The sequence below is a fragment of the Micropterus salmoides genome, unplaced genomic scaffold, assembly GCF_014851395.1.
Source record: "Micropterus salmoides isolate LMB-PRFRI ecotype aquatic unplaced genomic scaffold, ASM1485139v1 Ms_hic_scaffold_10, whole genome shotgun sequence".
Classification (NCBI taxonomy): Eukaryota; Metazoa; Chordata; class Actinopteri; order Centrarchiformes; family Centrarchidae; genus Micropterus; species Micropterus salmoides.
In genome coordinates, this window is record NW_024040041.1 from 19,361,691 (window position 1) to 19,389,552 (window position 27,862).

Sequence of the window (27,862 nt, forward strand, 5' to 3'; positions counted from 1 at the left end):
TGGTAATGACTTATACCATCTGCTAGGTTACGGTCGCAGTCTGAAGCGGCTTTGATTTGGATCACACTACCTTGGTACTTACGACCCGCCCTTCTCTGCTTCTGATTGTCTAGTAGTCCTTTACCATGTAAACCTGTTCTGGTACAACCCCTAATTAAGATTTTGAACCTGAAAATGAGCATAATACCACCTCGTTAACAAAGTGTAGGTTCACTACAATATGCTGCCTATATATGCTTATATATGCTGCTGGTTTCTGGTAACTGTTATCATTTAGTTGTTTCATTGTAAGCACATGAGGTGGTGCTAATTAGCAGAGTTTCAGGAGCGGGACCACACATCAACCACGTCATCACCAGCACTTCCATAAATACCGACACGTCCTAACTCCTCCCCTTCGCGCTCGTATCCTGCATCCCTCCCCTCCACCCTTTTCTCTGTCCTGCCTCCTGATCTTCTTCCTCTCCATAGGGTTATAAGGGGGTCCGTCGTGCCTGGGTGCTACGGCAGATTTCCCTATCGTAGCTTCCCCACAACGCTTTTGAGTGTCTCTTCGGCAACTGCAAGCCTCGTACATCTTCTGTTTCGATCGTCAATAAATCATTTAATCATACCTGTTGATCGTTTGGTCCTTGCTAGTGAAAAGCCATGCAAAATTTCACTGTACCTGAGTATAATTTCAATAAAGATAATGCATTCATTCATTAACCGAGTTGTGTCAGAGCTTGCAAGTGCTCTTTGGAGTACAATATGGAATTTAAATAGGCTAGGCTGATGTAGCCCACAAAACCTGTTCAGCCAGTTTCTTTGACCTCTCTTTTCACCGAAAGACATGCAGGTCAAATCTCTGTTGTTGTTCTACTGTTGAGAGGGTGGTGAAAAGGGGAGTGGCTGAACCTGGTAGTGCCTCTACTGCAACATGAGTCTTCTGCACAAATCCCATTAACCTGGTTCCAGCTGTGGGTTCTTAATCATGACTGACAGTTTAATTAGATTTGGAATTTGCTGGACAATCTGGTCATACACACATACTGAAGAGGTGAGAGACGTGCACCCTCTCTAAAAGAAGGTGTGGCTCTACAGTCCTACAGAGAGATGAAACATGTTATGAGTTTAGTTTTGGGTTATGTTTGTGTTTTAATTTTTCCCTGTGTGTTTCTGGTTTTGCCATTGTTTCATGTGTGTATCTATCTGCCTCTGTTTCTCTCATTCCATGTCCCTAGTTATTTATGTCTTGTCTCTTATCTTAGGTCTTTGTCCTGCATTTTAGTTCTTTGCCTCAGTTCTTAGTCCAGTGCCTTAAGTTCTTAGTTCTGTGCTTTAGTTCATGTTAATGTTATTCCTGGTCTGTGTATTTCTGTGTTTCATTATTTGATCTTGTCTTGTTAAGGGTTTTGTAGCTTAGTTTATTCTATGTTTATCTGCATGTTTTTTACCTGTTCGTGTCCTTAGTCCTGTGTCTCCATGTTTTAGTGTAGTCCTGTTTGGTCCGTCTCAGTCCATGTCCTGATTTTGCAGTCTTTCCATATTTTGTGTTTTACTTTGGTAGATCTGTCCTGGTGTTTTATTTTGTAATCTTCTGTGCCTGGTGTTCTTGTCTAACTTTGCTTCCTGTTCTGTTTTCCTTGATTTGATCCACATGTTTTATGTTCCCGCCCCGCTTGTTTGCCTCACCTCTTAATGCCTGTGTTCTGTTCAGCCCCCCCCCCCCCCCCCCCCCCCTCGACAAAACAGGAAGAAACAGAAAGTTGTGGTTGTGACAACCTGACATCCCTTTTAGTTAGCTTTTAAAACAGCTGTTCAGTGAAAAGGTCTGTCCTTCTAAGGAGTCCGGTATAAGTGCAGGATCATGTTGGAATTTCTTTTCCAGTCCACTACTTTGGGGGCCATTGTGGTCCTGCTGGTGCTCCACCTTTTTTACTCCAGCTTCAGCTCCCAAGAAAAGAAGACAGAGCCTCCAGGACCTAAACCTCTTCCGCTGCTTGGTAACTTGCTTCAGGTGGATCTTAAGAGACTCGACAACTCTCTTTTTGATGTGAGAAATGTCCCATTGCTTTGATAGAAGCCAGTTCATTTTGTATTTTAGTAGTTATATTACTTGCATATGCAAAGTATAAGTAAATTACATTTCTTATCTAGGATTGAGTCTCGCATGTACTTTATTTCTTTTTTAGCTGTCCAAAAAATATGGGCCAGTGTTCACAATCTACCTTGGGCTTCAGAAGGTGGTAGTCCTGGCAGGATATAGGACAGTCAAACAGGCTCTGGTCAACCATGCTGAAGAGTTTGGAGACAGAGCAGTCACTCCCATATTCTACGATTTCAACAAAGGACACGGTAAGGGAATGTTTTGAGTTTTAGTATCTTGCTTTTGCGCTTGTCTCTACAAACCACTTTTGTTTCCAGGCATACTATTTTCCAATGGTGACTCGTGGAAAGAAATGAGGCGTTTTGCTTTAACTACAATAAAAGATTTTGGGATGGGCAAAAGGATTAGTGAAGGGATAATCATTGAGGAATGTCGCTGCCTGACTGAAGAATTTAAACAATATGAAGGTAACTCGATCTCCTCTTTAAAAGCACTACACAAAATTTTTCTTTTTTAAGCAGTCCCGTAAATACCTCCCCACTTCTTTTTTTTTTTGTCTCTTCTATTAGGTAAAGCCTTCGACAACACCCAGGCTATTTGTTATGCGGCTTCAAATATTATGTCCGCTATCATGTTTGGAAAGAGGTTTGAATACAAAGACCCGGTCTTCCAAGCCATGGTGGAAAAAGACCACGAGACTATCCGTCTGACAGGATCAGCTCCTATACTGGTACTACAGAGAGACTTAATGATTGCAAGAAAATGTTCTTTCTGCATAAAGACTTTTTAACCTGAGGCTTAAAAGATCAATTATATTGCTACAGTAATGTCCTTGAAATATAAACACTTTTACAGGTCTGTAATATCCTAATAGTTTTTTTTTAAGAATTTTCCTATGCAATGTCTATTTGGAAGCTGCATATCAGTATCTCATTAATCCTAAATGAATGGGGGCTTCAAATAAAATTGTGTTATGCTCTATTACAGATATACAACCTATTTCCTTGTCTGGGCCACTTCCTTAAAACCTGGAGGGATTTAATGAAGAATGTGGAAGAGAACAGGGAGGACACAAAAATCATAATAGCTGATCTGAAGGAGACTCTGAACCCTGAGATGTGCAGATGTTTTGTTGATGCATTCCTGACCCGCAAACTAAATTTGGAGGTGAGGCGTCCAACTTCAGTGAATCCACTCCTATAGGCTAATAAAACTGTACACCTTTTTCAATTCAAGTGTCTCCCTTTCACCAAACTAAGGCCAGCTTAAATGCCTTGTTAACTCATCATGAACACGCTTCATTCAAACTAGCAACCCGACACCAGAACTGTTGTGGTTATTGTGTGTTCACATACAACGCAAATTTAATCCTCGCAACGCTTTCCGGTTTTATAGCTGGACAACTGCCAAGTGTTCACACACAAGGCAAATACAACACGTGATTACCACAGCTGTTTACATTTTACTGTGATATAATTGCAATAAACAGATCAAACTGAAGCAAAAAAAAACTAATAGGATGGTGATATGTTAAACATGACTTCATGCTTTATCAGGTCTGTCAGCAAGTCTGCAGGACAATTACCTTTTAAATGTTTTCTGAATGGGGTTTGTATTGATCAGGGCTAAGCTAACTCGTTCAGAGTAAAGTACAATGATAGCTGGAATAAAGTTACAGGCTTATATATTCTGAACTCACCAGGTAGTTCAACTTCCTCGCTTTCTTTACTCCGTGTGTGGTTTTGTGGTGTGTGGGGTTAAGTTGTTTATTTGTGTTTTTGTTTTTTTTAAAATGCAAATATGAAAAAGTCCAACAGAGCTCTGGGTGCCAACCCACAGTGGAACTGGAAATGCACAGAAGCTCGAGTGACGCTAAATCAACGTTGTAATCCCAAAAAACTAAAGTAAAAAGCGAATTTAATGAAAGCAGATAACTCTGAGCTCCTCCCACAAGTAAACTGTGTAGTTGTCAGAGTTTCAATGAAGGCAAATCATGTTAAATATAAACATAGTTATATGCTTATTTAACATAATATAGGTATACAGTGTTTGGTCTGATTGGCCGCTTCTGTCAGAGTAGTAGGCCTAGGGGTAAACCAGGGCGAAAGTAACGAGGCAATTTTCTCCGAGCCCTGACTGCGTTTGCAGTCCAAGCTGTGACAGCACCTTCAGCATGCAACCCTTGATGGAGCTGCCAAATATCGTATAATTTTGTCATCGTTTCCTGCGGCCGTCAAAATACCACCTGATATTGATAGACCACACCTGTGAGTTAGTAACCACAGCAAAAATATATCTCTGTCTGAAACATTATCTTTTAAAATCAGGTTGCCCTGCTCTCCCCTAGTGTTATTGCCATGACAACAGATCTGTGCAATGAAGTCAAAGTTGGAGATAAATCAACTCTTTTTACAAGTCAGACTCATCACAAGGCATAGCACTATGTAGGCCGTAGCCTTTAACGTTCACCCAAAGTAACAGATTAAGTAGACTTAATCAATTAAATCATTATCGTTACATAGACATGAATCACAGCACTCTGTAATTCCAGTACCGATTGACAATTTAATAAAAATAATGTGTGGTTGAGTGTCAGGAAGGCTAAGCTACTTATTTAGTGTTAGTGTGTAAGTTTAGCTATCCTTGAAAACCTTTAAAAACGATGGCATTCTACTCTGAAGGCGAGCGGTCTCTGTTTCCGGTTTTAGACTGACTTGTTCAATTTTCCTTGTACAAGTTGGATAATGAAATGAGCCGACGCTTTGGTGCGCTAAATTGCATTGAACGTTTTCATTCAATGCGACAAAACGGCACAGTGCTAACATAGTTTAGGCGGCATTGGCTCTGGAAAAATTTACTCACATGGGTCAACAAACATTTGCATTAGTGCAAGTAGGACAATGAAATTAGGTAATGCCCCCTAAACTGGCATTTTCATCAATGTTAACTGCAGATGAATTATACTTAATGCAAGTACATTGAGGTAGCCTATATTGCTGTCACTTGTCAGAAAGTGTATTACATTTTTTTTCCTGAAAAGTAACCAAAGCTGACAGACAAATGTGTTTTGGATTAAAAAGTTCAATATTTGCCTTTGACATGAAGTATGTGATTTGTGGAGCATTTTAATTTGTACACTGATGGAATGGATGTTATCATCCTTATATTCAGAAAGATGCAAAAGAACATTGACCAATGAATGATGTTAAAGAAACAAACTCAATGGTACAGACAGTGCTTTTTGTTATTAAAATTTGTTCTGTGCACATAAAACAAACTATTTACCAGAAAACAAATAGAAAAGATGTATGTGCAAATATCAAATTACCAAGGGCAACAAACAATTGCACTGGTTTAAAAGTGTGCTGCACTAAGAGATGCTTTTTACAAATTGGTGTAGTCTCTGTGCTTTGCAAGTGGACTGCTGTGATGGCTATTGTAGATGACCACGGGCCCATTGTTTGCATAAAATCATCTGTTGCCTGAGCAACCTTCTGAGCTCGGTAACATTGCCCCCCCACCCTGAGCCTGATAACTTCTACCACCCAGTGGTCCAAAGCCGCAAGCTAGGGCCGCAACCCCAGTTAGCAGCAGTTATGACCTGATATGTAATATGCTGCCCTCTTTTTTTTGTTTTGAGTATTAATTAGACAGGTGGAGCGAAGTTTAAATTCTTACACATTGCACCTTATTTGCATCATACAATCCCTGCTTTCTATTTGTTACACCAGGAGTCTGAAATCAAGGATTCACACTACCATGATGACAACCTGGTCAACAGTGTGACAAATCTTTTTGCAGCTGGAACTGATACTACAGCAAATACACTTCAGTGGTGTCTGGTATTCATGGCCAAGTACCCTTATATTCAAGGTGCTAAAACACATGCCCCCATGCTCATCTCTGCTAACAGTGCTAGCATGATATTTGGGAAACACATTCATCAGATTGAAATCCTATTTCACGTGCATCCAGACCAGGTCCAGGAGGAGCTGACCAGGGTGGTTGGAAGCCGTCAGGTCCGAGTAGAGGACAGGAAGAACTTGCCGTACACTGATGCTGTCATCCATGAGTCACAAAGACTGGCCAACATTGTCCCTATGGCTGTTCCTCACAAAATCAGCCGTGACGTCACCTTCCAGGGCTACTTTATCAAAGAGGTTAGGTGGTAACATCTGTTTTAGAACTTACTCACAAAATGTATGTTTGCTGGAAATGTTAATTCACTTTATATGATAGATCTGCTCCCTTCTCTTGCCTACAGGGGACTACTGTGTTTCCTCTGCTTACTTCTGTTCTGTATGATGAGAGTGAATGGGAGACCCCGCACACTTTCAACCCTTCCCACTTCCTGGATGAGGAGGGTAAATTTGTCAGGAGAGACGCCTTCATGCCCTTTTCTGCAGGTACAACAACTTTGTCCAGCTTTTGTATTTTAGTGATTACTCATTTTTCACAGTTGCATGCCCAGTTCAACTCTTTGTTCTTGCAGGTCGCAGGGTGTGTCTCGGATTGAGTCTGGCCAGAATGGAGCTGTTCCTCTTCTTCACCTCTCTTCTGCAGCGCTTTCGTTTTACTCCTCCACCTGGAGTCTCAGAGGATGAACTGGATCTGACACCAGTTGTGGGCTTCACCCTCAGCCCTCCAGCTTATGAGCTGTGTGCAGTCAGTCGCCAGTGAGGAAGAGAGCTGGAACATCTTGATCATTGTATTTTTTTTTTTTTTTGCCCAGACACTTATAGATAGGTAGTTTGTGAGATTGCTGTTGTGACGGCCTGGGGCCTTTTAGGACAGTGTGGTGTTGGCCTGCTCTCTCTTCTGTGTTTTTAAGTCTTTCTTCCTGTTTGATTGCGGCCACCTGTTGAAGTCTTTAAATGCCATGGTGAACCTGCCTTCCAGGAGGGGGATTTCAGTGGTTGAGAAGCCATTTGAATATCTTCAGCTTGATTGAAACCAAACCAGTACTGAAAGCCTTGACTTCATTTATGACTACCTTTGGTGTCCCATAGGTGATGCAAACGGACCAAGGGAGTAATTTCATGTCTTGCACCTTTGCTCAAGTGGCTAAACGGTTGAGGGTTAAGCACTAGGTTTCCAGTGCCTACCATCCTGAATCTCAGATTCCATGACCATTTTCATCAGACGTGGAAGTCTATGCTATGATCATATTTCACTGAACTCTGTCAGGACTGGGAGGAGGGCCTGCCTTGGTTGTTGCTTGCCTTAAGGGAGGTATCACGAGAGCACAGGTTTCAGTCCTAACGATATGGTGTTTGAACACATGGTTCAAGGTCCACTAGTAGTGTTGGGTGATGAGTTAAAAAGCGAACCACCTGATAATGTTGTTAATTATGTGAATGATTTCCACCACCGACTGCATATGGTCTGTGCCACTGCTCACAAAATCTTAGCTGCAAGCAGGCGAAGATGGAAAAACCATCGAAAAACTGATACACGTCTGTTTGAGCCTGGTGATAAAGCTTTGGTTTTGTTACCTAATGGTATGTTCACTGTTTCACGCAAGGTTTAGTGGGCCTTACAGTTAAAAGCCAGATGTCGGAAAGGGACTATTTGGTTTACACACCAGACAGAAGGAAGAAAGTACAGTGGTGTCATGTGAACTTATTGAAGCCCTATCATTCTGTTCATTCTGACCCTGAGGGGGGAACATTTCATTGTCAACAGTCTTGCATGTAAGTCTGTGAAACCAGTAGCCACGGTTGGAGGTCTGCCTTCAGAAGACTGACGTTCCTTCTGAGCCTATTCTTACAGGGAGACAATAATTCTGAGTACCTGCTTAGAAATCAGTTGGGTTATTTGCCAAAAATGGAGCAGACCGATGTGGTGGAATTGTTTAACTCTCACTTGTGTCTCTTCTCAGATACACCATCATGTCCCAACATGATTGAGCATGACAGGAGCTGCATTGAAGAGTGGCAGAGAAATTCTGCAATACTTTGTCATTGTATGCAAGATATTATTTCACATAAAAAGTTCAATACAACAGAGTTTAAAGCAAAGGCTTACTTGTCAAATTATTCAACTGACAAGTTGGGGGCACAGTGTCAGCTACATAAAATTTTTAATCAATCTGTATGCCTAGGTTTATTTTAAGAGCAGGGTTATCCAGGGTGGTCTCATCCAACATACAGTTAAATGGTGTAACAATTAAGAGGGTATCTATAGAGGCTGTATGCAGACTGATTACAGTTTGAAGAAGTAAAGTACAAAACACACAGACTGATCTATAGTCGATTCCAACAGTGTGGAGGCCAATAAAGATTTAATATAAAAACTATAATTGCGAAAGGGTTAACAAACTGTGAATCAGCACTGTAGCATAACAGTCTGTTTTACTAGCTACTCAACACCACATCATTTCGGTTACTTTTTTCAGTCGTATCTTTGGGTGACATTTATGAGGTACAACAAGACATCTTGGAAAGTAGTATAGCCATTTATTTATACTCACATTTATCTGCCTCAGATGAAAATATTTAAGCTATTTTATGTCAGAGGTCGCACGCCTCTGTAGCAACTAGGGGCTAAGCGTCTTGCTCAGGGAGACATCGGTGGGTCACAGTGGGAAGTTGAACCCAGGTCTCCCACACCAAAGCCACATGTCTTATCCACTGTTCCATCACCACCAAATAGGTCAGTACCAAAAACTGACACCCAAGTCAGCGAGGATCCAAACTCTTGCTCATACATGTTTTCCACAACAGAGGCATTGGGCAGCAGCTCTTCAGAGATTTTAGCTGGACAGCCACCAGCTGCGAGTTCATTGGGTCTCCCACGGCCTAAAACAAGAAAACAAATAACTAACATAGCAATGCTATATGTGGTTTGAGTGTGAAAAAATAACTGCTTAAAAGTGTATTCAGTTTAGCATACCTGGGATGCTGTGTGCATTCCACAATTGCACCACTCTGTCTAGACCAATTTGGCTTAATTATCATGTCAGGTTTGAAATACAGAATTTAGTCATTGTCCTCCATGTTGAGGACTTCTTTGTCCAGCAGGTGTACCAAGGGCTTTTTTCTATGGGTGTTCACCTCGGCCTTTCCAATCGAAGATTCTGTTGAACACAAAAAATTATTTCAGATGGTATGAAAATGTTAGTTTGAGATATTAATTCCCATTTTAATTGCTTTCACTCCTATTTGTTGCAAGAAAAAAATGGTCAGTCTTTCTTTCTTCACCATGTTTGATTAATATTAGTTGTACTGTTTGTCAGCATTACAAAAACCTCACCCTTGTTGATGTTGTTTGAAGGTATGGTGGCCTGCTAGGGTTGTGTCTGTGTCTTGACAGCATCTCTTGCATGTCCAAACACATGGAAAACTCCCTGCCATCGACCCGAGTTGGTCCCATTCCAACATTTTTATATTTTGATTAATACAGCCTTGTGTTCCATGAGCCCAGAAAATTCACAAATAATTTTTACAACAAAGAAATTCTTATATGTAGGGGCTGGTTATATTATTGTAATTGTTTTAAGTTCAACTCCTAAATATCTTTAAGCAATTTCTAAAGATGATCTACACCAATCAGCCATAACATTATGACCACTGACGGGTAAAGTGAAAAACACTGAATTTCTTGTTACCATGGCACCTGCCAGTGGCCGGGATATATTAGGCAGCAAGTAAACATGTCCTCATAGCGGATATGTTAGATGCTGGAAAAATGGGCAAGCCAGGTGCGTAGGTATAAGCAGTGCAGACAGTGCAGACAGTGCAGCCGCGTTTGGCCCGTGACACGAGTGTGAAATTTACGTTTAAGTTTTTATTGCACACTAAAATTCCATATCGCCTCACACATCTACACACTTGGTGAGAGCATGCGGTATTTAGACCCTCAAATCTGCACATCCACCTTTGCTATAGTGTCAATCAGTAGTTCTATCAAAGAAAGTCTGTAGCAAGCGAAGTATAAAGAAATGTATTCCACAGAGTGAATATTGTCTTATTTTCTTTGGTTTTCATTTCACATAGCCTACATATGCAGTGATGATTGCTGGGTAATATGTGTTTATTGTTGCCCAATCTTTGTGTGTGACAAGACGAAAAGGTGGGTGGCTAGGTGAGGGAAGCTCCCAAATTTGATTCTTTTGAATTTTTTACTAAGCACACTGTCAAAGATTTTGCTCAAGACAAATACCGTTTGCCTACAAGTGATTTTTCAAGATTTGGTGTATCTTATGGGCTACCATGCCCTGTTTAAGAGAATTTTATCTTTTCAGGGTCAGGTCGCCACTGAACACCTGTTTGCGTTTGTGCTTGCGGGTTATAAACTGTGTATGTGCTGTAGCTAACCAGTTTTCAGGACATAGTGTTGTTGATGGGTATAACAGCACTTTTATGTATTATTTACCCTAATCTCTTGCCTCTCTGTTGAAAAGGAATGCGGTTGCTGTGATTCATTAACTGATTGTACAGAAGATGCCCCAAAAAATCTGTATTCATTCCAGCCCCACAGTGAAAACCTTGCTGCACTCAGGTGTTTGAGATCACATTTTAGGATTTTCACAGTGACAGCACTATAAAGGCTTCTGATAACATTCTCTTTGACTTCTGTACTTTGAAAATACAATAATCTAGGTTACACATTCCGACAGTAAAACCCATCACATGATGGTTCTTAAGGCTGCTGCGGCCTAGCGCGCGCAACACAGCAGCACAGCACAGCACAGCAGAGCGTGTGTGTGTGAGAGACACAGACAAAGAGAACTGTTTAATTTAATATGTTAATATGGACAAGAAACTGATTTTAGGAACTTAAAATTAAGTAGGTTAGGGATTTACGGCATCTGCCTGTTTGTTTCAGCTGCACCACAGTCATCCTCCATAGTCGCATTATCTCCAGCAGGCCTATGATAACTACGATAGGAATGTTCCAATTAGTGCAACTACAATATGAAAGATAACTTATTTATTGATCAGTTTAAGTTTAAACAGTGAGGCCACTGCAGTAATGTAGCTCACAGTAGCCTTGTGTTTTAAGTGCAAATGTCCACAGAGTCACAGTGTTATACCTAAAGATGGACATAGATTTTATTCTGTGCTGAGGATAAATCCACGATGTGTAGCGATAACTCTCTGTTCTTACGTCGATGACAGATTGATCATAAAAGTGGTCATGTTAAAGATCATGTTTGGGTAAAAAATGAATAGGCTATAAGTTTTCAAAGATTTAAATGCGTTCCGATATGTGCTTTGATATCGACAGTATGAATGAGGAAATGAAACAGTGTGACAGCTGCCTCAGGCTCCACAGGAGAGGAGTCAGAGAGAAACTGACGGTTTTCCAACTTATCCTGTGAACCTAACCTCCTCGCGATGAGTTACTGATCTAGGTTTTATCTGATTTTGCTCTCTGAAACAGAAAACCCAGAGTTTCCCTCATCTCAGGTTTAACTATGGGGTGGTGATGGCGCATAGATAAAATGCTTGCCTTTGGTGTGGGAGACCTGGGTTCGATTCCCACTGTGAGACATCACCCCTGAGCAAGACACTTAACCCCTAGTTGCTCCAGAGGTGTGCTGACATGTATAGCAATTGTAAGTCGCTTTGGATAAAAGCATCAGCTAAATGAAACTCAGAGTTTTCACCAAGCCTGCTTTCTGAAACCTGATAGACAGGCCATAATCACCCACAAGTCTAAACTAAACACAACATATGTGTATAATAACAACAGTTATTATACACATTAAGAGTGTAAAAATGAAACTAGAGATATTAATAAAGTTGTTTTTGAGGACAAATGGCACTCATTAGGCTGAATGACCCAATATATTTGATTTCATTTCATTTTTCATCCAATCACTGTTACTTTAAATATCACCCATGTCAGTCTTGCTAATTAATAATAAAAGTAACATTTATGTAAAACCTTTGGTGTATTCTGATTTTCAGAATCATACAACACTCAGTGCAGTGCCTTGAATAAAACTTCCCTCTAGTCCACTATGAATTTCATCATATATTAACTCTTGTGTTACTTGTATGCATTCCCTTGTTAACCTTTGAACTGGGTGTTCTATGTAAACTAATCTATATAAACAGTTGTACATTAACCGATAGGCCATACACTGAAATGAGTCCAGGAGCCCAAAAAAAAGCTCTTCTCCCTCCTTCAGCCTTTTTGTTTCACTACTTCATCTGGACTAAAAGACCTGGATTTGATAGTTGTAGACTACACCCCAACACACACACAAAATAAAACATACACACACAAAGGAAAACGTGCATATTGTCTCTGACTTTGTTATCTGTGAGACACTTCAAAATATGGCTGCAGTGGAAACTCTTTTTCTGTACAGTACAACCATGCTGCTGGGCACTGTTGGAATCCTGCTCGCCTTGTATGTATTTTTCTGCAGCGTTGACCATCGAAGAAAGGAGCCTCCGGGACCCAGGCCACTGCCCTTGTTCGGCAATTTGCTGCAGCTGGATCTTAAGTCAACCTACAGCACGCTGTATGAGGTAACTAAATGATATGGGGAACTACATTGGCTCTCTCTAATCTTGTTCTTTGCCTTATGGATCGACAAAGGGGAATTAACATATGTATATTTGATTATATTAAATTTTTTTAGTTCTGCAGTCCAATTCATGTTCTTTGTTTCAGCTCTCCAAGAAGTATGGACCAGTATTCAAGGTCCATTTTGGGCCCAATAAAGTGGTGGTGCTGGCAGGATACAAGACAGTCAAAAATGCTCTCGTCAGCTACGCAGACAAGTTTGGAGACCGATACGTCTCCCCTTTATTACATGAGAGGATTAAAGGTCATGGTATGTCTTTTTCTTAATAAAATCTTTAATATAGAGTATGATAACATATAAGTACAAAGTCAAATAATAAACGAACAAAAGCAAAATCACAAAAAACTCTTCTTATTTCTAGTTTGTTTTATTTTGGTGAATCCCTTATCAGTATAATATACATAACTGGTACAGATTAATTTTAACTTGCAAGTCATGTTTTATAGGGATTCTGTTTGCAAATGGAGAATCGTGGCAAGAGATGAGACGTTTTGCCCTCACCACCCTGAGAGACTTTGGGATGGGAAAAAGAATAGCTGAGGATAAAATTTTGGAGGAATGCGACCATCTAATCAAATTGTTTGAAGAGCATGAAGGTACGTAGTTAATATTTGTAAGTGATAATACACGACGAGGTGTTCAGATGTACAAAAATAACAGATGATGTAAAGAAGGTTCATCCTAATGCTGAGAGACATTTCCTCCACAAGGTCTGTTATTTTCCAAATCAAGACACCTCTATGTGTATTGTTATGCTCGCCACAGAAAATTATAATCATAAATCATCCATTTAAAAAAAAATTTGTAGCCACTGTAATTACTGGTGAGGTTTGTTTTAAAAGTAAATACTTTTCATGTTCCTACTTCTGTCTTTGTCACAATGGGAAAAACCCAAATGAAGGCAAAGGAAGGAACTGATGCAATGATTTATTTACAAAATAAGGGCAGAGGCTTAGAGAAGGGTTTACTTCAAAGCGAAGATTTATGGTATAAAAGAGTTTTATGCCATAAAAGGTTTACCTGTTCCAGGTGAGGTTACGTTCAGAGTTATGAATTTAAATTGACTATTTCACTTTGATTTGGCCCAAAATGATGGGAATATAGTCTATCCTTCGTTACGGGAACCTGTCAGACCTAAATACAATTCTAGTCTGAGCGGAGGCCCTTTGGCTCGACTCGCCTTTGTTTGGTTTTCCATTGTAGAAATGTTGCACCTGTACCTGCTTCCAGGTACTTTTTTTCCTATCACCTCACCTCCTTCCAGGTTCCAAGCGAGCTGAAGGATACTTAATTGTAATGTGAATACACGACAGACTGCTGATTGGTCTGAGAGAATATTCACTATTCACTGCATCATCGGCCAGCCTCCCGCTCACAGAGACCCTCTGCTCCCGCCGTCACACAGACCACTGCAGCAACAACGGCAGAGGAAAACACAGCTGGAAGGTTTTCATACCGCATATCTGTCTTTACATTCTGAGTAATATTGAAAGGTTTTAACCATAGTCTAAATATTTTAAGAGCTGTGTGAGTCACTGGTCTGTGTGTCGCATTGAACATTACGTCGCAGCAGATGTATGTGGTGTCGCTATGATGACAAGCTACGTACTATCTCTGGGTACTATCTGCAATGGAAAACGGAGCAGGGTTGAGTAGAGTCGAGTCTATCAATTTGCACTATGGTAGCATTTTTCGGCAAGGCAGCATAGATCATCAGAACACCGGCAACAGTTCAACATTTAGTCCTAATGGTAAGATGTGGAACAATGATGTCGTGTGGTTGTGGACTTGAGTAACTTATACCATCTGCTAGGTTACGGTCGCAGTCTGAAGGCTTTGATTTGGATCACACTACCTTGTTACTTACGACCCGCCCTTCTCTGCTTGGCTGATTGGCTAGTAGTCCTTACCTGGGAACTGCGCATGTGAAACTCCCAACAAAGATTTTGTACAAGTAAGATGCATCACTCTGTAGCTCAAGAGCGGAGTGTACAACACATAGGGTGAAAAGAGGAGCTGAAGCAATGTGGTTTATGAGAAAAATATGGTGTTTTTTGAAAGTTAAACCATATAAACCTGTTCTAGTACAACCCCTAATTAAGATTTTTTGGACCTGAAAATGAGCACAATACAACCTCTTTAAAATTTCAAAGCTCTACAATGTGCCCAGTCATCTAGTAATCACATCAAGTAGCTGGCTATTTAAAAACGATAATATTCGTTGTGTGGTTCATCAACGGTGATAAATTATCCGAAAGTCCCGCGAGGTGCGGACAACTCAGCACAAGAACGGTGAAGCTGGGCCTCTGCTCCACACACACACACCTATTGAAGCACTTTTATTGAAAGTTTTTTCTTTTTCTTTTTTTCTTTTTTCTTTTTACATGTTTATTACCTTATTGGGAGAAAACTGGTGGATCTATGTAAAATCAGCACCCCCATATCGCCAAAATGGGATGATCCTTATTTCACTAGTATCGAACGTTCGACAATTGGGGGTCAGCATATATATATATATATTAGTGTGTGTGTAAAATATATTTCATATTAATGTCCACTGCTCATTTGATATAGGCAAACCGGCGCTAAACGTTTTGAGAAGGAACTCGCCTCTGGTGTGCAGATGGGTGGGGCAGTCAGGTAATGGTGAAAGGAGGGAAAGTTAGAGGGCATCTAGTGGATGAGTGGAAAATGGCAAGGAAGGGGCCTGATGCATTGGGAATTGTGACAGTCTTAATAATTAAATTCTTTCTGGCTGCCATTTTACAGAGAAACCATTTGATACAACAAGTCCAGTAAATTATGCAACATCCAATATCATCTCTTCAATCGTGTATGGAAGAAGATTTGAATACAATGACCCCCGATTCAAAAACTTGGTGAGAAGAGCCAACGAGAACATCCGTATTTCTGGATCTGCACCAATCCAGGTGAGCTTCATGTTTCCTTTTTAATTTATGAAGTCTAACTACTTGGGTTGTTTTAATCTACATTGTCTTTAATAATCTCTGTTGTTTTTACTGTTGTGTCACAGCTTTACAACATGTTTCCCAGGTTGTTTGGTTGGATCAAAAATCGGCAGCTGATAAAAGAAAATGCAGAGATGACTGTCAGAGATGTCAAAGATTTAATCAAGCATTTAAAAGAAACGTTGAACCCTCAAATTTGCAGAGGGCTTGTGGACTGTTTTCTTATTCGGAAACAGAAAGATGATGTAAGACAACATGTTTTGTGTTTTTCATGTTAAAAAAAGAACAGCAATGTTGCATACATCTGTTTTATAATACGTGAATGTTCTTTCTGTTAGGATTCTTTTGTTAAGGACACTCACTTCAATGAGAAGAACTTGATATATACAGTGACCAATCTGTTTGCAGCTGGTACTGATACCACAGCAGCTACACTGAGATGGGGTCTGGTGCTTATGGCCAAATATCCACATATGCAAGGTAAAGGGAGAGATGAGGCTTGTGAATATTTCCTCCTAATGTGTGCATTTATGTTTAAGAATGTAAAAGGATACTGTGAGCTGTTAGCATGGCTGTAGACTCATTAATGCTGTCAAGGAACATTAATGTATTATTTTGTGTGTTCAGACCAGGTCCAGGAGGAGCTGGGCAGGGTGGTAGGAAGCCGTCAGGTCCGGGTAGATGACCGGAAAAACCTGCCGTACACTGATGCTGTTATCCATGAGACACAGAGACTGGCTAACATTGTCCCCATGGCTCTTCCACACAAAACCAGCTGTGATGTCACCTTCCAGGGCTACTTTATCAAAAAGGTCAGGTGCTCGCATCTGAAATATATATCACAAAATATATTTTTACAGGAAAGAACTTTGAAATGTTCTTTCATTCTACTGCTGTGAAGTGATGATGGAACAGAATATGTGGATATGACACATGCCTTTGGTGTGGGAGACCGGGGTTCGATTCCCACTGTGACACATCCATCCATGTGTCCCTGAACAAGACCGTTACTCCCGAGCAACCTCTGAAATACACTCACTGGCTACTTAATTAGGTACACCTTGCTAGTACCGGGTTGGACCCCCTTTTGCCTTCAGAACTGCCTTAATTCTTCAAGGTGAACAAGGTGTTGGAAACATTCCTCAGAGACTTTGGTCCATATTGACATGACAGCATCACACAGTTGCTGCAGATTTGTCAAATCTCCTGTTCCACCACATCCCAAAGGTGCTCTATTAGGTTGAGATCTGGTGACTGTGGAGGCCATTGGAGTACAGTGAACTAGTTTGAGATGATTTGAGCTTTTTTACATGGTGCATTATCCTGCTAGAAAGTAGCCATCAGAAGATGGGTATACTCAGTTTCCTGTTCTTAGCTGGCACCTTCTGCTGCAGTGTGGTCTTCTGCTGCTGTAGCCCATCTGCTTCAAGGCTAGACATGTTGTGGGTTCAGAGATGGTATTCTGCATACCTCGGTTGTAACGAGTGGTTATTTGAGTTACTGTTGCCTTTCTGTTATCTCGAACCAGTCTGCCCATTCCTCTCTGACATCAACAAGGCATTTTTGTCCACACAACTGCCGCTCACTAGGTATTTTCTCTTATGGAGGTGGTTATGTGTGAAATTCCCAGTAAATCAGCAGTTTCTGAAATACTCAGACCAGCCCACATGGCACCACCAACCATGCCACGTTCAAAGTCACTTAAATCCACTTTCTTCCCCATTCTGATGCTCGGTTTGAACTTCAGCAAGTTGTCTTGACCATGTCTACATGCCTAAATGCATTGAATTTCTGCCATGTAATTGGCTGATTAGCAAGTGAACAGGTGTACATAACAATGTGGCCGGTGAGTGTAATTCCAATTGTAAGTCGCTTTGGATGAAAGCGTCAGCTAGGTGTAATGTCATTTAAAGTGCTCCCTTCTTTTGTCTACAGGGGACTACTGTGTTTCCTCTGCTTACTTCTGTTCTGTATGATGAGAGTGAATGGGAGAGCCCACACACTTTCAACCCTTCCCACTTCCTGGATGAGGAGGGTAAATTTGTCAGGAGAGACGCCTTCATGCCCTTTTCTGCAGGTACAACAACTTTTCTGCGTTCTTGTTGTTTAGGGATTACAAAGACATTTTACGCAGCATCATGCTCTTTGCAAATCTCTTCATTCTTGCAGGTCGCAGGGTGTGTCTCGGAGAAAGTCTGGCTAAGATGGAGCTCTTCCTCTTGTTCACCTCCCTCCTGCAGCGCTTTCGTTTCACTCCTCCACCTGGAGTCACAGAGGACAAACTGGATCTGACACCAGTTGTGGGCTTGACCCTCACCCCATCAGCTCATAAGCTGTGTGCTGTCAGTCGCCAATGAAGAAGAGAGCTGGAACATCTTGATCATTATGTCACGGTGGGAATGGAAACTGCTACCGTGCCTGGACATTTTGTCATTCAATCATCCATGGTGAGATTGTTGTGTAGAGCAACCGTTAACAATTTGAAGAAATATCTGTGGCTATCAGTTACATTCTAATGGTATGACTATATGGTCAGTGAGAGGCTTTCCTCCTTTTAAAGACTGAACATTCTTGCTGTTCATGATTGATTTACTCACATTGCTGTTTACTCATCTTGCTTTTGAATTGTTTAATTGTGATTGACAGTTTCATTAGATCTGCTTCACACCTACCAAAGAGAGGAGATTGGTGAAAAAGGATTCATTGTTTATTCAGTGTAATGAAATAATACAAAATAAAAAACTTGTTTAAAGTATCAGTTTCATGAGTTTCTTCACTTCTGTTTTGAGTTTAGCCTCTGTTGTTGTTGGTGCAGGCTACTACAAACAGTTGTGAGTGAAATTGAGCTGATCGATGTTGAACAGCAGTGAAATTACTTAACCACAGAAACAAGAAAAAGGCATCGGACGAGATAGTATGGACAACCGTTAACTGGTTGAGTGAGGAGAAGCCAGAAATGGATTGGAGGAAATGTGATGCTGGAAAGGTGCGCCTCAGGCTACAGAGTAGGGTATGGAGTAGGGTACACAGCTATGCTTAGCTATGGTGTAACTATGGCATAGATTCAACGCAGAAGTATAATTTGGTCTTTAGTATCAAGACAGATCACCAACTCTACGTCCTCTACTATTAGATTTGGCTTACTGCTCATGGCCAAGTACCCAAAGATACAAGGTAAGGAACACATATATTTCATGAAACATTTATTGATCAAAATCTTGTTTCTTCAAGACTTGGCCTCTCATTTGTAAAACTATGTTTAGCACAACCTCAACGTTTGAGAGTGAGACAACTATCATCACATAACTTCCCCAGGCAACATATTCAGTGAATCCTTTTAAACTTACGTAACTCAACCTGCAAACTCTGATTTGCGCCATTGATATCAGAAGTGCGATGTAGAGGATGACTTTGCAGTGGCGCCGCCAGCAACTTTGGGCCCCATGACAATAAATCTAATTGGGCCCCCTCTGCGCAGCTGTTGTCACTACATCTCTAGGATCTAACTGTCCCATCAAAAGCTTTACATAACTGTAATTAAAGGCTTGCAACTGTCTTGCTTCTTGTAGTTCAATATTAGTACTAGCAAGATATTTACTGCTGGTGATTTGTACATGCAAGTAAGCCACCATAAAAATGTCCTTAAGGCAATCTTTTACAGTCTCTATGTATTTTATAGAAAAAGTAACTATCTATAGAAGTCATTTAACGGCCATAATTCAATCTAAATGAACTTCAAACTGGATTATTTTAATATTTTCTGTAAATTACATGCAGGCTGAGGTAATCTACTCGCTGTTTCCAACTGTCCAGCATCCAGTACAGACAGGAGGCTGTTTTTATTTTATTTCATAATGATCATTATGTAAAAACAAAATTCTGTCATTAATAAACATTTCACTTTCTTTTTTGTTATGATTAAATGAACAATCCCCACAGACTGCCTGGAATGATGCTAACTGGAACGTCATTAACACAGTGCTGCTCACCTTCTTCACTGGGACAGGGAGGCTACAGTTATGGGGAGACTGGGGTGCTGCTGACTCATCTGTTGTTAGTCTGCTAAAAGGGGCAGGGACAATTATTAATAATTATATGAATTTCTTGCTAAACGTTTCCCTGTACTGATTAAATGTTGATGAAATGTAGGCCAACACTAGTCTGTAGCTAGCTAGCTTATTTCACTGTGGATGTTAAGCAAACAGGTTAACACCACTCACAGACTAAAGGCCGCCCTTCTTGGTGAAAAACTGGGGTTACAGATTGACATCCTTTACTTTGTCTTTCCTCTCTCTCTTTTCTCTCTTTCCTTTTTTGAAAACCAGATTTTGGTTTACTAGGCAACATTGTGATCACTGTATCTAAACACCGTCACTGATAAGGCAGGACCAAACCAGTTCATGCAGGTACAGGTCGGTCAATATGGATGTTTACTTTTTGGTCAATGGGGATATTTAACTTCTATTGCCAAAACTACTACTCATTTGTCAGCAGAAAGAGGAGGTATCATAACAAATTCAGTGTTGGACACATATCTATTTAAATATATAAATGTGCTTGTTGTAAATTCCCTATTATTACTGTTTGTGGTGCAGGATTTGTTCAGTGCTGAATTTAGTGTTTTGCATCAGGAACCTCGTTAGGCAGCTAAGGGGGTCCTTATAATATTCAGCCGTTCACGGCATTCTTGTTTATTTTACGTCAATACCTGTCTGCGTTTGTGATGAAGGTGGGTGGCAACGATCTGCTAATGATTGCTAATTAGTTCCGTTGATATGCAAATGAAACGGTGATTTTCGCCGCTAATGTAACATAACGTTACTAACGTAGCAGTGTTTATGTGATGTTTAACGTGCTGGCTGATTTGGTAATAAGCTAAAGCTAAGTTCGAGCTAACGTGCTCTTTGAACTAGTATTCTCATGTATATTATGTTTTGTTTATTGCAGATACCAGTACAGAAAGAGAGTCAATCAGTCCAATGTGAAGTCTCAGACAGAACAGATAATAGAGATAAATTCTAATGAATCAAACTGTAAACAGCAAACCAGGAACACAGAGCTGTATTTCATTTGGAGTTGTGCTTCATCAGTAAAGCAGAGTTAACAGTCCTACTGTGTCCGGCCTCGCTCTCTAATCGGAGTGTCTGTGTGGATGAGGTGTTCCAGCGAATCCCCCTAGAGCAACATACAGTCATAGCTCTCAACAACACTGGTCCTTCGAGCCGGATTGCTTCACCCATATCAGCAAAATGGACATAACGAGAACATCAACTATCGCAAGTGAAGCGACAGGACGGCCACGGCAGCTACCAGCTTATCTCCAGGGCTACCAGGTCAGCCTCCCTCAGTCCCTCATGCCTTATACTGCTGCTCATCCGGATGGAGACTTAGGTGCCAGTGCACAGCAGCTGCAGTCACTCAGCTTGCAGACCGGGTCTGTTTCTCATGATGGCCAGCTACTTCAAGCACTCGGACACCCACCCTGTCATCCCCCTGCAGCAGTAGTCGATAAGGTGAGCCAGTGGAACGCAACACCACAAGCTACTACATATCCTAGCTTACCAATGGTGTGGGAGAGGCCACCATCTCCTGCCCTAAGTGAATGCAGCCTGCGCAGCCATCCCCTCACAGAGTACGGCCTCAGTGAGCCATGTTCTCCCGCATCACAGCGATCAGTTAGCCCAAGCTTCCTGCCAGATGTTACAACTTGGCGAAACACACAAGCAGCTGCATTTACTGCCAGTGCCGCAAGTACAGTATTACTGTCCCAAGTTATAACATCCACTACCTCAAGCCAAAGCCATGGCCAAAGTGACATTCTAACCCGATCCCTTCCAGTGACATTAACCTCTGCATCAGTTTGCACCAGCCCCCAAGCAACCACTCCCCACAATAACAAGCATGTTACAGCCAACAGCATCTACGCCATACCAACCAGCCTATCAAATAATGCATCCTGTGACTACGGCTGCAAGTGTCCAGCATAGTAGCCCATCTACACATATGCCAGTCCAATACCAGCCCTGTTCTGCAACTCCAACCTATCCAGCATGCCAGCCCCTGGCTTCACCAGCACTGCTCCCTGTGCTTCAACCCACCACTCTGTCAAGTAACGTTGCACATTACGGCCAGTTGTCATACACTCCTGCTGCAGTTCCACACCCTGCGTACCAGCCTCCACCAGCTATTACTGCACACACTGTGTACCAGCTTCCATCAGCCATTACGGCGCAGCCCATGATCCAGTCACAGAGCTATCAGCCAGGTCTGCCTATACAACCTGTTCTCCAGCCTCAGCCTCCGTCCGCAGTGCAGCCTGTCTACCAGCCAGTGCCCATAATGCCAGGTCATTCTAATCAGGTATACAATACTTCCTTGCCGCAGTACGCCATGCTGCAGTCTCCATACAGTTTCCAGATGCCGAAGCAGCCTGTTCCTGTACCTGAACTGCCCAAGCTGGTGCATGACAGTGAGAGAGAATTCACTGACCTCAAGATGGCGCTAGACCACCTGCTTGGCCCCACACAGAGCTGTCAGAGCACTACAAGTACCGGGTACTCATGGAGCACTTAGTCCTGGATGAAGCCAAGCTAATTGCTCAGTCCTGCAGACATTATACCCAACCCTACTTGGCTGCAATGGAAGCATTACAGCGCCAGTATGGACAACCACATCAGCTCGCACAAAGTGAGATTGCTGCAATCTTAAATGCCCCTGAAGTTAGATCGGGAGACACAAAAGGCTTCCAGAGTTTCGCCCTCAGTGTTGACTTGCTAGTAGGAATGCTCACTTCACTAGAAGGGCCCAATGGGACAGAACTGATGTCAACTGGCCATGTCGACAGACTGCTTAGTAAGCTGCCCAAGCATATGAGAGACAGTTTTGTAGAGCACCTCCAAACACAAGGTCGTCTCAACACAAGTCGACTCAACCCCTACAACCTCAGAGACCTCGCCAATTGGCTCAAAGTTAAGGCAGAAGCTCAAAGACTATCTGCAAGAATGGCACAGCGCCATCGTTCTGAAGAGTCCCATGTCTCCAGGAGAGACAGACACGCTCCAGCTTCCAAGCCCCGAGTGCAGTCTGTGTCTGTTTATCATGGCTCCGACAAACCCAAAGCTGATAACAGTCATCCTGCAAGACAGCCCGCTCTGATCCCAAATCACAAAGGTCCAAGAAGTTATGTCTCTTCTGTAAGAGCACAGAGCACTATCTGTCACAGTGCACTGATATCGTTCAGCGGTCACCAGATGAAGTCAGGAAATGGCTCGAACGTAATAAGCGCTGTCGTAATTGTGGTCGGACAAGCCACCAGCCCGAAGCATGCACCTTAAAGAAACCATGCAGCGACTGTCAAGAAATTCATCTGAGAGTTCTACACAACGTTGCTGAGTCAGACTCACGTGTCTACCTCATCACTCCACGTGACCAAGCCACCCTCAGCAACTCTAAGCAAGGAGGAAAGGTATACCTCAAGGTGGTGCCCATCATAATAAGTTACGGCCACAAGTCACTGAAGACCTACGCCATTCTGGATGATGGAGCCGAACGAACAATAATACTACCAGCGGCTGCCCAACGTCTAGGCCTCAAAGGTAAAGCAGAGACCCTCACTCTCCGCACCATCCGCCAAGACGTCGCCCATCTTGCTGGTGAGTCTGTGTCTTTCTATGTAGCCCCACTAGCACACCCGAAAGAGCGCCACCTTATTAGAGACGCCTATACAGCAGGCCAACTTGCTTTAGCAGAGCAATCCTACCCCATGGCTGCACTACAGGAACGTTACCGCCATCTACAGGGCCTCCCACTCCCAGAATTTAGTGGAGTGCAACCACTGCTACTAATCGGCGCAGATTGCACCCACCTGATCACAGCTGCAGAGCCAGTGAGAGTTGGGCCCAAGGGCAGCCCGACGGCTATCCACACAAGCCTTGGTTGGGCACTTCAAGGTCCAGACAGTATGGTTTCTACTGCTGCTTCCTGCTACTTTACCTCCCTCACACCAGCCCCAGATGACCTCTACCAACATGTCGAACGTCTCTGGCAGCTAGACACCCTCCCATTTCGAAACGAGAAGCTAGCAGTCCGATCCCGTCTTGACCAAGAAGCCATCAACATCCTTGAGACACGCACCGAAAGAGTCAAAGTGGTCGACACACTCCGCTATGCCACACCACTACTCCGTATCAAAGGGGCACCACCACTCAAGGCCACACCTGAAGCAGTCATCCCCCTTCTCCGTGGCACAGAGAGGCGACTACGAAGAGACCCAGTTCTAGCTAAACAATACGAGGCAGAGATCCAGAAGCTCATCAGTGGAGGCTGTGTTGTCAAGCTCGGTGAAGACGAGGTAAAGACATCCAATGAGTCATGGTTCATACCCCATCACCTGTTCACCACAACGGCAAGCCCCGTCTCGTGTGGGACTGCTCCTTCGTACATAATGGCCTCTCACTCAATGAACAGCTCCTCGCAGGTCCCACCCTCGGTCCATCTCTCATTGGTGTCCTCCTGCGATTTCGTCAGTATGCAGTGGCCATAAGCGGGGATATTCGAGCAATGTTCCACCAGGTTCGTCTCCTGCCAGATGACCAGCCCCTACTGAGATTCGTCTGGAGAAACCTACAACGAGAACAGCAACCGCAGGTCTACCAGTGGTGTGTCCTCCCATTCGGGACGACTAGTAGCCCCTGCTGCGCCACGTTTGCGCTGCAAAGACACACCAAGGACCACGTTGAAGGGCATGAGGACATCCTGCAGTCCATTGAACAGTGTTTTTACGTTGACAACTGCCTGCAGAGCCTCTCAACGCCCGAGTCAGCAAAGGCTCTCATCGATAAGCTAAGGCAGTTCCTCGCTTTGGGTGGTTTTGAGATTCGGCAGTGGGCAAGCAACGTCCCATCTGTCGTCGCCCATCTACCCCCTACTGCCCGCTCCGAGAGTGCAGAGCAATGGCTGGCAGAGAAAGGCCCTGACCCGCAAGAGCCAGCGCTGGGCCTGCGCTGGTATTGTCCAACTGACCAACTCGGCTTCCGAGCCAAGCCTCCGGAGAGTCAAACACTCACCATGCGCCACGTCTACAAGGTGCTCGCCCGGCAATACGACCCGCTTGGGATCATCATCCCTTACACAACAAGAGCTAAAGTTCTCGTTCAAAGGTTGTGGGCCAAGAAGAGGAGCTGGGCGACCCTAATCTTCCTCCAGAGATCATCAAGGCCTGGTCGAGCTGGGAGAGTGAGCTTCCTGAACTGGCTGGTGTGTCCATTCCCCGAACATACGCTCCATCGGAAGTGGCTACTGAAGCTACAGAGTACACTCTCCATGTCTTCTGTGACGCCTCGGAACAGGCGTATGGTTCGGTCGCTTATCTCACCACAACCACCGTCAACAAGGCAGTGCACGTCTCTTTCGTCATGGCCAGGTCAAGAGTAGCCCCAAAACGCCAACAGTCAATGCCACGTCTAGAGCTCTGCGCAGCGCTAACAGGGGCTCAGCTGTCCTCCCTCATCCATCGAGAGCTCACTCTAAACATCACAGAGACTTATCTTTGGACCGACTCCACTACAGTCCTGACCTGGCTGACATCTGAGTCCTGCAGGTTCAAGGTCTTCGTTGGGACCAGAGTCTCCGAGATCCAAGACCTTCTGAAGATTCTCACACCTGGCAGTACGTAGATACGGTAAACAATCCGGCTGACGACCTAACGAGGGGTAAGACCTTGGCCGAGCTAACCACTTCAAATCGATGGATCCAGGGTCCAGCGTTCCTCCGCTCTCCACCACAAGAATGGCCTTCGGTTCCAGACTCCGTCAACCCAGCAGATACCTCTGAGCTCAAGCAGACAATCTTCTGCGGCCTTATGCAAACACGCCCTCCAGACCCACTTCTAGACACCTCACAGTTCAACAACTGGGCAGACCTGGTTAGGGCTACGCACCAGTCGCTTCACGGGGCGGCCGCAGACCCATTATCAGGGCCTCCTAATCTCCGTCACGCGGAGGTCCACCTGCTGAAGACCAGCCAAGCAGAGAGCTTTCCTGAAGAAGTCAAGCGCCTAAAGGCTAGTAAGCCTGTGTTCCCCAGCAGTAAGCTGAGTTCACTTGCACCAGAGATAGACCCGGAGTCTGGTCTTATTCGAGTTGGAGGTCGACTTAGGAACATTGAATCCGGTCCTACTGACATCCACCCAGTTGTGCTTGATCCCAGGCACACTGTCACGGGACTCCTCATCAAAGACATGGACGCACGCCTGCTCCACCCGGGCCCAGACAGAGTCTTCGCCGAGCTCAGGCGGCAATACTGGATCCTACGTGGGAGACAAGCCGTGAAGAAATATCAGAGAACCTGCTTGGAGTGCACCAAATGGAGAGGAAAGCCTTCGGTCCCCACGATGGCAGATCTTCCTCCGGCCCGCCTGCGACTCCTAAAGCCCCCCTTCTACTCCACAGGAGTTGACTGTTTCGGTCCATACATCATTAAAGTTGGACGCCGGAACGAGAAGCGATGGGGAGTGATCTTCAAGTGCCTCACGACACGCTGTGTCCACCTAGACCTGCTGGCAGGCCTCGACACAGACACTTTCCTCTTGGCACTGAGAAGGTTCGTAGCACGAAGAGGAACCCCCGCCGAGATACTCTCAGACCAAGGGACTAATTTTCGAGGGGCCGAGAGGGAGCTTAAAGAGGCCTTTGCGGCTATGGGCCCCGATCTAAAGGAGAGACTCATCAAGAACCAGATTAAGTTTCAGTTCAACCCACCAGCAGCGCCTCACTTCGGCGGTGCTTGGGAGCGTGAAATACAATCCGTCAAGAAGGCTCTCCAAGTGGTTGTTGGCACACAATCACTCTATGAAGATGTCCTTCTCACCCTTCTGATCGAAGTTGAGGGCATCCTCAATGCAAAGCCCTTAGGCTATGTCTCGTCAGACATAGCTGATCCCGATCCAGTGACGCCTAACATGCTGCTGATGGGGCGGAGGGACGCCTCCTTACCACAAGTGTCATACGCTCCTGACACCCTCACGAGACGACGTTGGCGCCACTGTCAGATGATGGTGGACCACTTCTGGGCTCAGTTTCTTAGACATTACCTTCCTTCCCTACAAGTCCGTCAGAAGTGGCGGCGGCCCACTGATGACGCACTCAGAGCACGGTTGTCATGATTATCGATCCCCAGCTTCCGAGAGCGCAGTGGCCCATCGGGAAGATCGTCAAGGTGATTGAGAGTGCAGATGGCCGTGTCCGGTCGGCCGAGGTCCGAGTCGGGGAGAAGACCTACCTGCGGCCAGTAGCGCGTCTGGTCCAGCTGCCGGCCATTTCAGATGACGACGGAACCAGTTCAGGGACTCCAGCAGCACCTTCGGGAATTTAGTAGTCTTTACATAATAGCTAGGCTATTCTGGGGGCGGCTGTTGTAAATTCCCTATTATTACTGTTTGTGGTGCAGGATTTGTTCAGTGCTGAATTTAGTGTTTTGCATCAGGAACCTCGTTAGGCAGCTAAGGGGGTCCTTATAATATTCAGCCGTTCACGGCATTCTTGTTTATTTTACGTCAATACCTGTCTGCGTTTGTGATGAAGGTGGGTGGCAACGATCTGCTAATGATTGCTAATTAGTTCCGTTGATATGCAAATGAAACGGTGATTTTCGCCGCTAATGTAACATAACGTTACTAACGTAGCAGTGTTTATGTGATGTTTAACGTGCTGGCTGATTTGGTAATAAGCTAAAGCTAAGTTCGAGCTAACGTGCTCTTTGAACTAGTATTCTCATGTATATTATGTTTTGTTTATTGCAGATACCAGTACAGAAAGAGAGTCAATCAGTCCAATGTGAAGTCTCAGACAGAACAGATAATAGAGATAAATTCTAATGAATCAAACTGTAAACAGCAAACCAGGAACACAGAGCTGTATTTCATTTGGAGTTGTGCTTCATCAGTAAAGCAGAGTTAACAGTCCTACTGTGTCCGGCCTCGCTCTCTAATCGGAGTGTCTGTGTGGATGAGGTGTTCCAGCGAATCCCCCTAGAGCAACATACAGTCATAGCTCTCAACAACAGTGCTCCCTCTTTGGACTCATATTGATTCTCGTTAATCACGTCAAGAAATTGATAGTCTCAGTGACCAACCTGTTTGCTACAGATACCACAGCAGGTACACTCAGGTGGGGCTTGCTGCTTAAGGCCAATATCCACAAATACAAAGCAAGCAAGGAGCACAGTCAATTGTCTTTTGCCGTGTTATTTGTGTAGTGATAA

The 27,862-nt window shown here is 43.6% G+C and overlaps 2 protein-coding genes across 4 annotated transcripts; both read left to right on the plus strand.

The window, feature by feature from the left end:
• Window positions 1–1,705: 1,705 nt before the first annotated feature.
• LOC119889952 (cytochrome P450 2K1-like) lies at window positions 1,706–10,654 on the plus strand. Of its 3 annotated transcripts, none has more exons than XR_005442182.1 (9): window positions 1,706–2,035; window positions 2,175–2,337; window positions 2,407–2,556; window positions 2,659–2,819; window positions 3,077–3,256; window positions 5,821–5,962; window positions 6,065–6,249; window positions 6,329–6,495; window positions 6,582–6,717. XR_005442182.1 is itself a non-coding variant. In XM_038700892.1 (9 exons), exons 1-9 carry the CDS (start codon window positions 1,850–1,852, stop codon window positions 6,767–6,769), a joined length of 1,497 nt encoding a protein of 498 aa, XP_038556820.1. In that variant the 5' UTR covers window positions 1,708–1,849; the 3' UTR covers window positions 6,770–10,654. The 3 variants fall into 3 exon arrangements, 2 of the variants coding, with proteins under 2 accessions (XP_038556830.1, XP_038556820.1); XM_038700892.1 differs by having other exon boundaries at window positions 1,708–2,035; window positions 6,354–6,495; window positions 6,582–10,654; XM_038700902.1 differs by lacking the exon at window positions 2,407–2,556 and having other exon boundaries at window positions 1,707–2,035; window positions 6,354–6,495; window positions 6,582–10,654.
• Window positions 10,655–11,638: 984 nt separating this feature from the next.
• LOC119889943 (cytochrome P450 2K1-like) lies at window positions 11,639–18,359 on the plus strand. Its single transcript, XM_038700880.1, has 9 exons — window positions 11,639–12,576; window positions 12,722–12,884; window positions 13,082–13,231; window positions 15,405–15,565; window positions 15,670–15,849; window positions 15,943–16,084; window positions 16,232–16,416; window positions 17,540–17,681; window positions 17,774–18,359. The coding sequence occupies exons 1-9, from the start codon at window positions 12,382–12,384 to the stop codon at window positions 17,959–17,961; spliced, it is 1,506 nt and encodes a 501-aa protein (XP_038556808.1). The 5' UTR covers window positions 11,639–12,381; the 3' UTR covers window positions 17,962–18,359.
• Window positions 18,360–27,862: the final 9,503 nt, after the last annotated feature.

Bases quoted from the DNA above. Each gene is read 5' to 3' on its own strand.
- LOC119889952 (XM_038700892.1), top strand. From the start codon at position 1,850: ATGTTGGAATTTCTTTTCCAGTCCACTACTTTGGGGGCCATTGTGGTC. The intron at 2,036-2,174 runs GTGAGAAATGTC...TTTCTTTTTTAG, and splicing joins TCGACAACTCTCTTTTTGAT to CTGTCCAAAAAATATGGGCC. The intron at 6,250-6,353 runs GTTAGGTGGTAA...TCTTGCCTACAG, and splicing joins AGGGCTACTTTATCAAAGAG to GGGACTACTGTGTTTCCTCT.
- LOC119889943 (XM_038700880.1), top strand. From the start codon at position 12,382: ATGGCTGCAGTGGAAACTCTTTTTCTGTACAGTACAACCATGCTGCTG. The intron at 12,577-12,721 runs GTAACTAAATGA...TCTTTGTTTCAG, and splicing joins CCTACAGCACGCTGTATGAG to CTCTCCAAGAAGTATGGACC. The intron at 13,232-15,404 runs GTACGTAGTTAA...GCCATTTTACAG, and splicing joins ATTGTTTGAAGAGCATGAAG to AGAAACCATTTGATACAACA.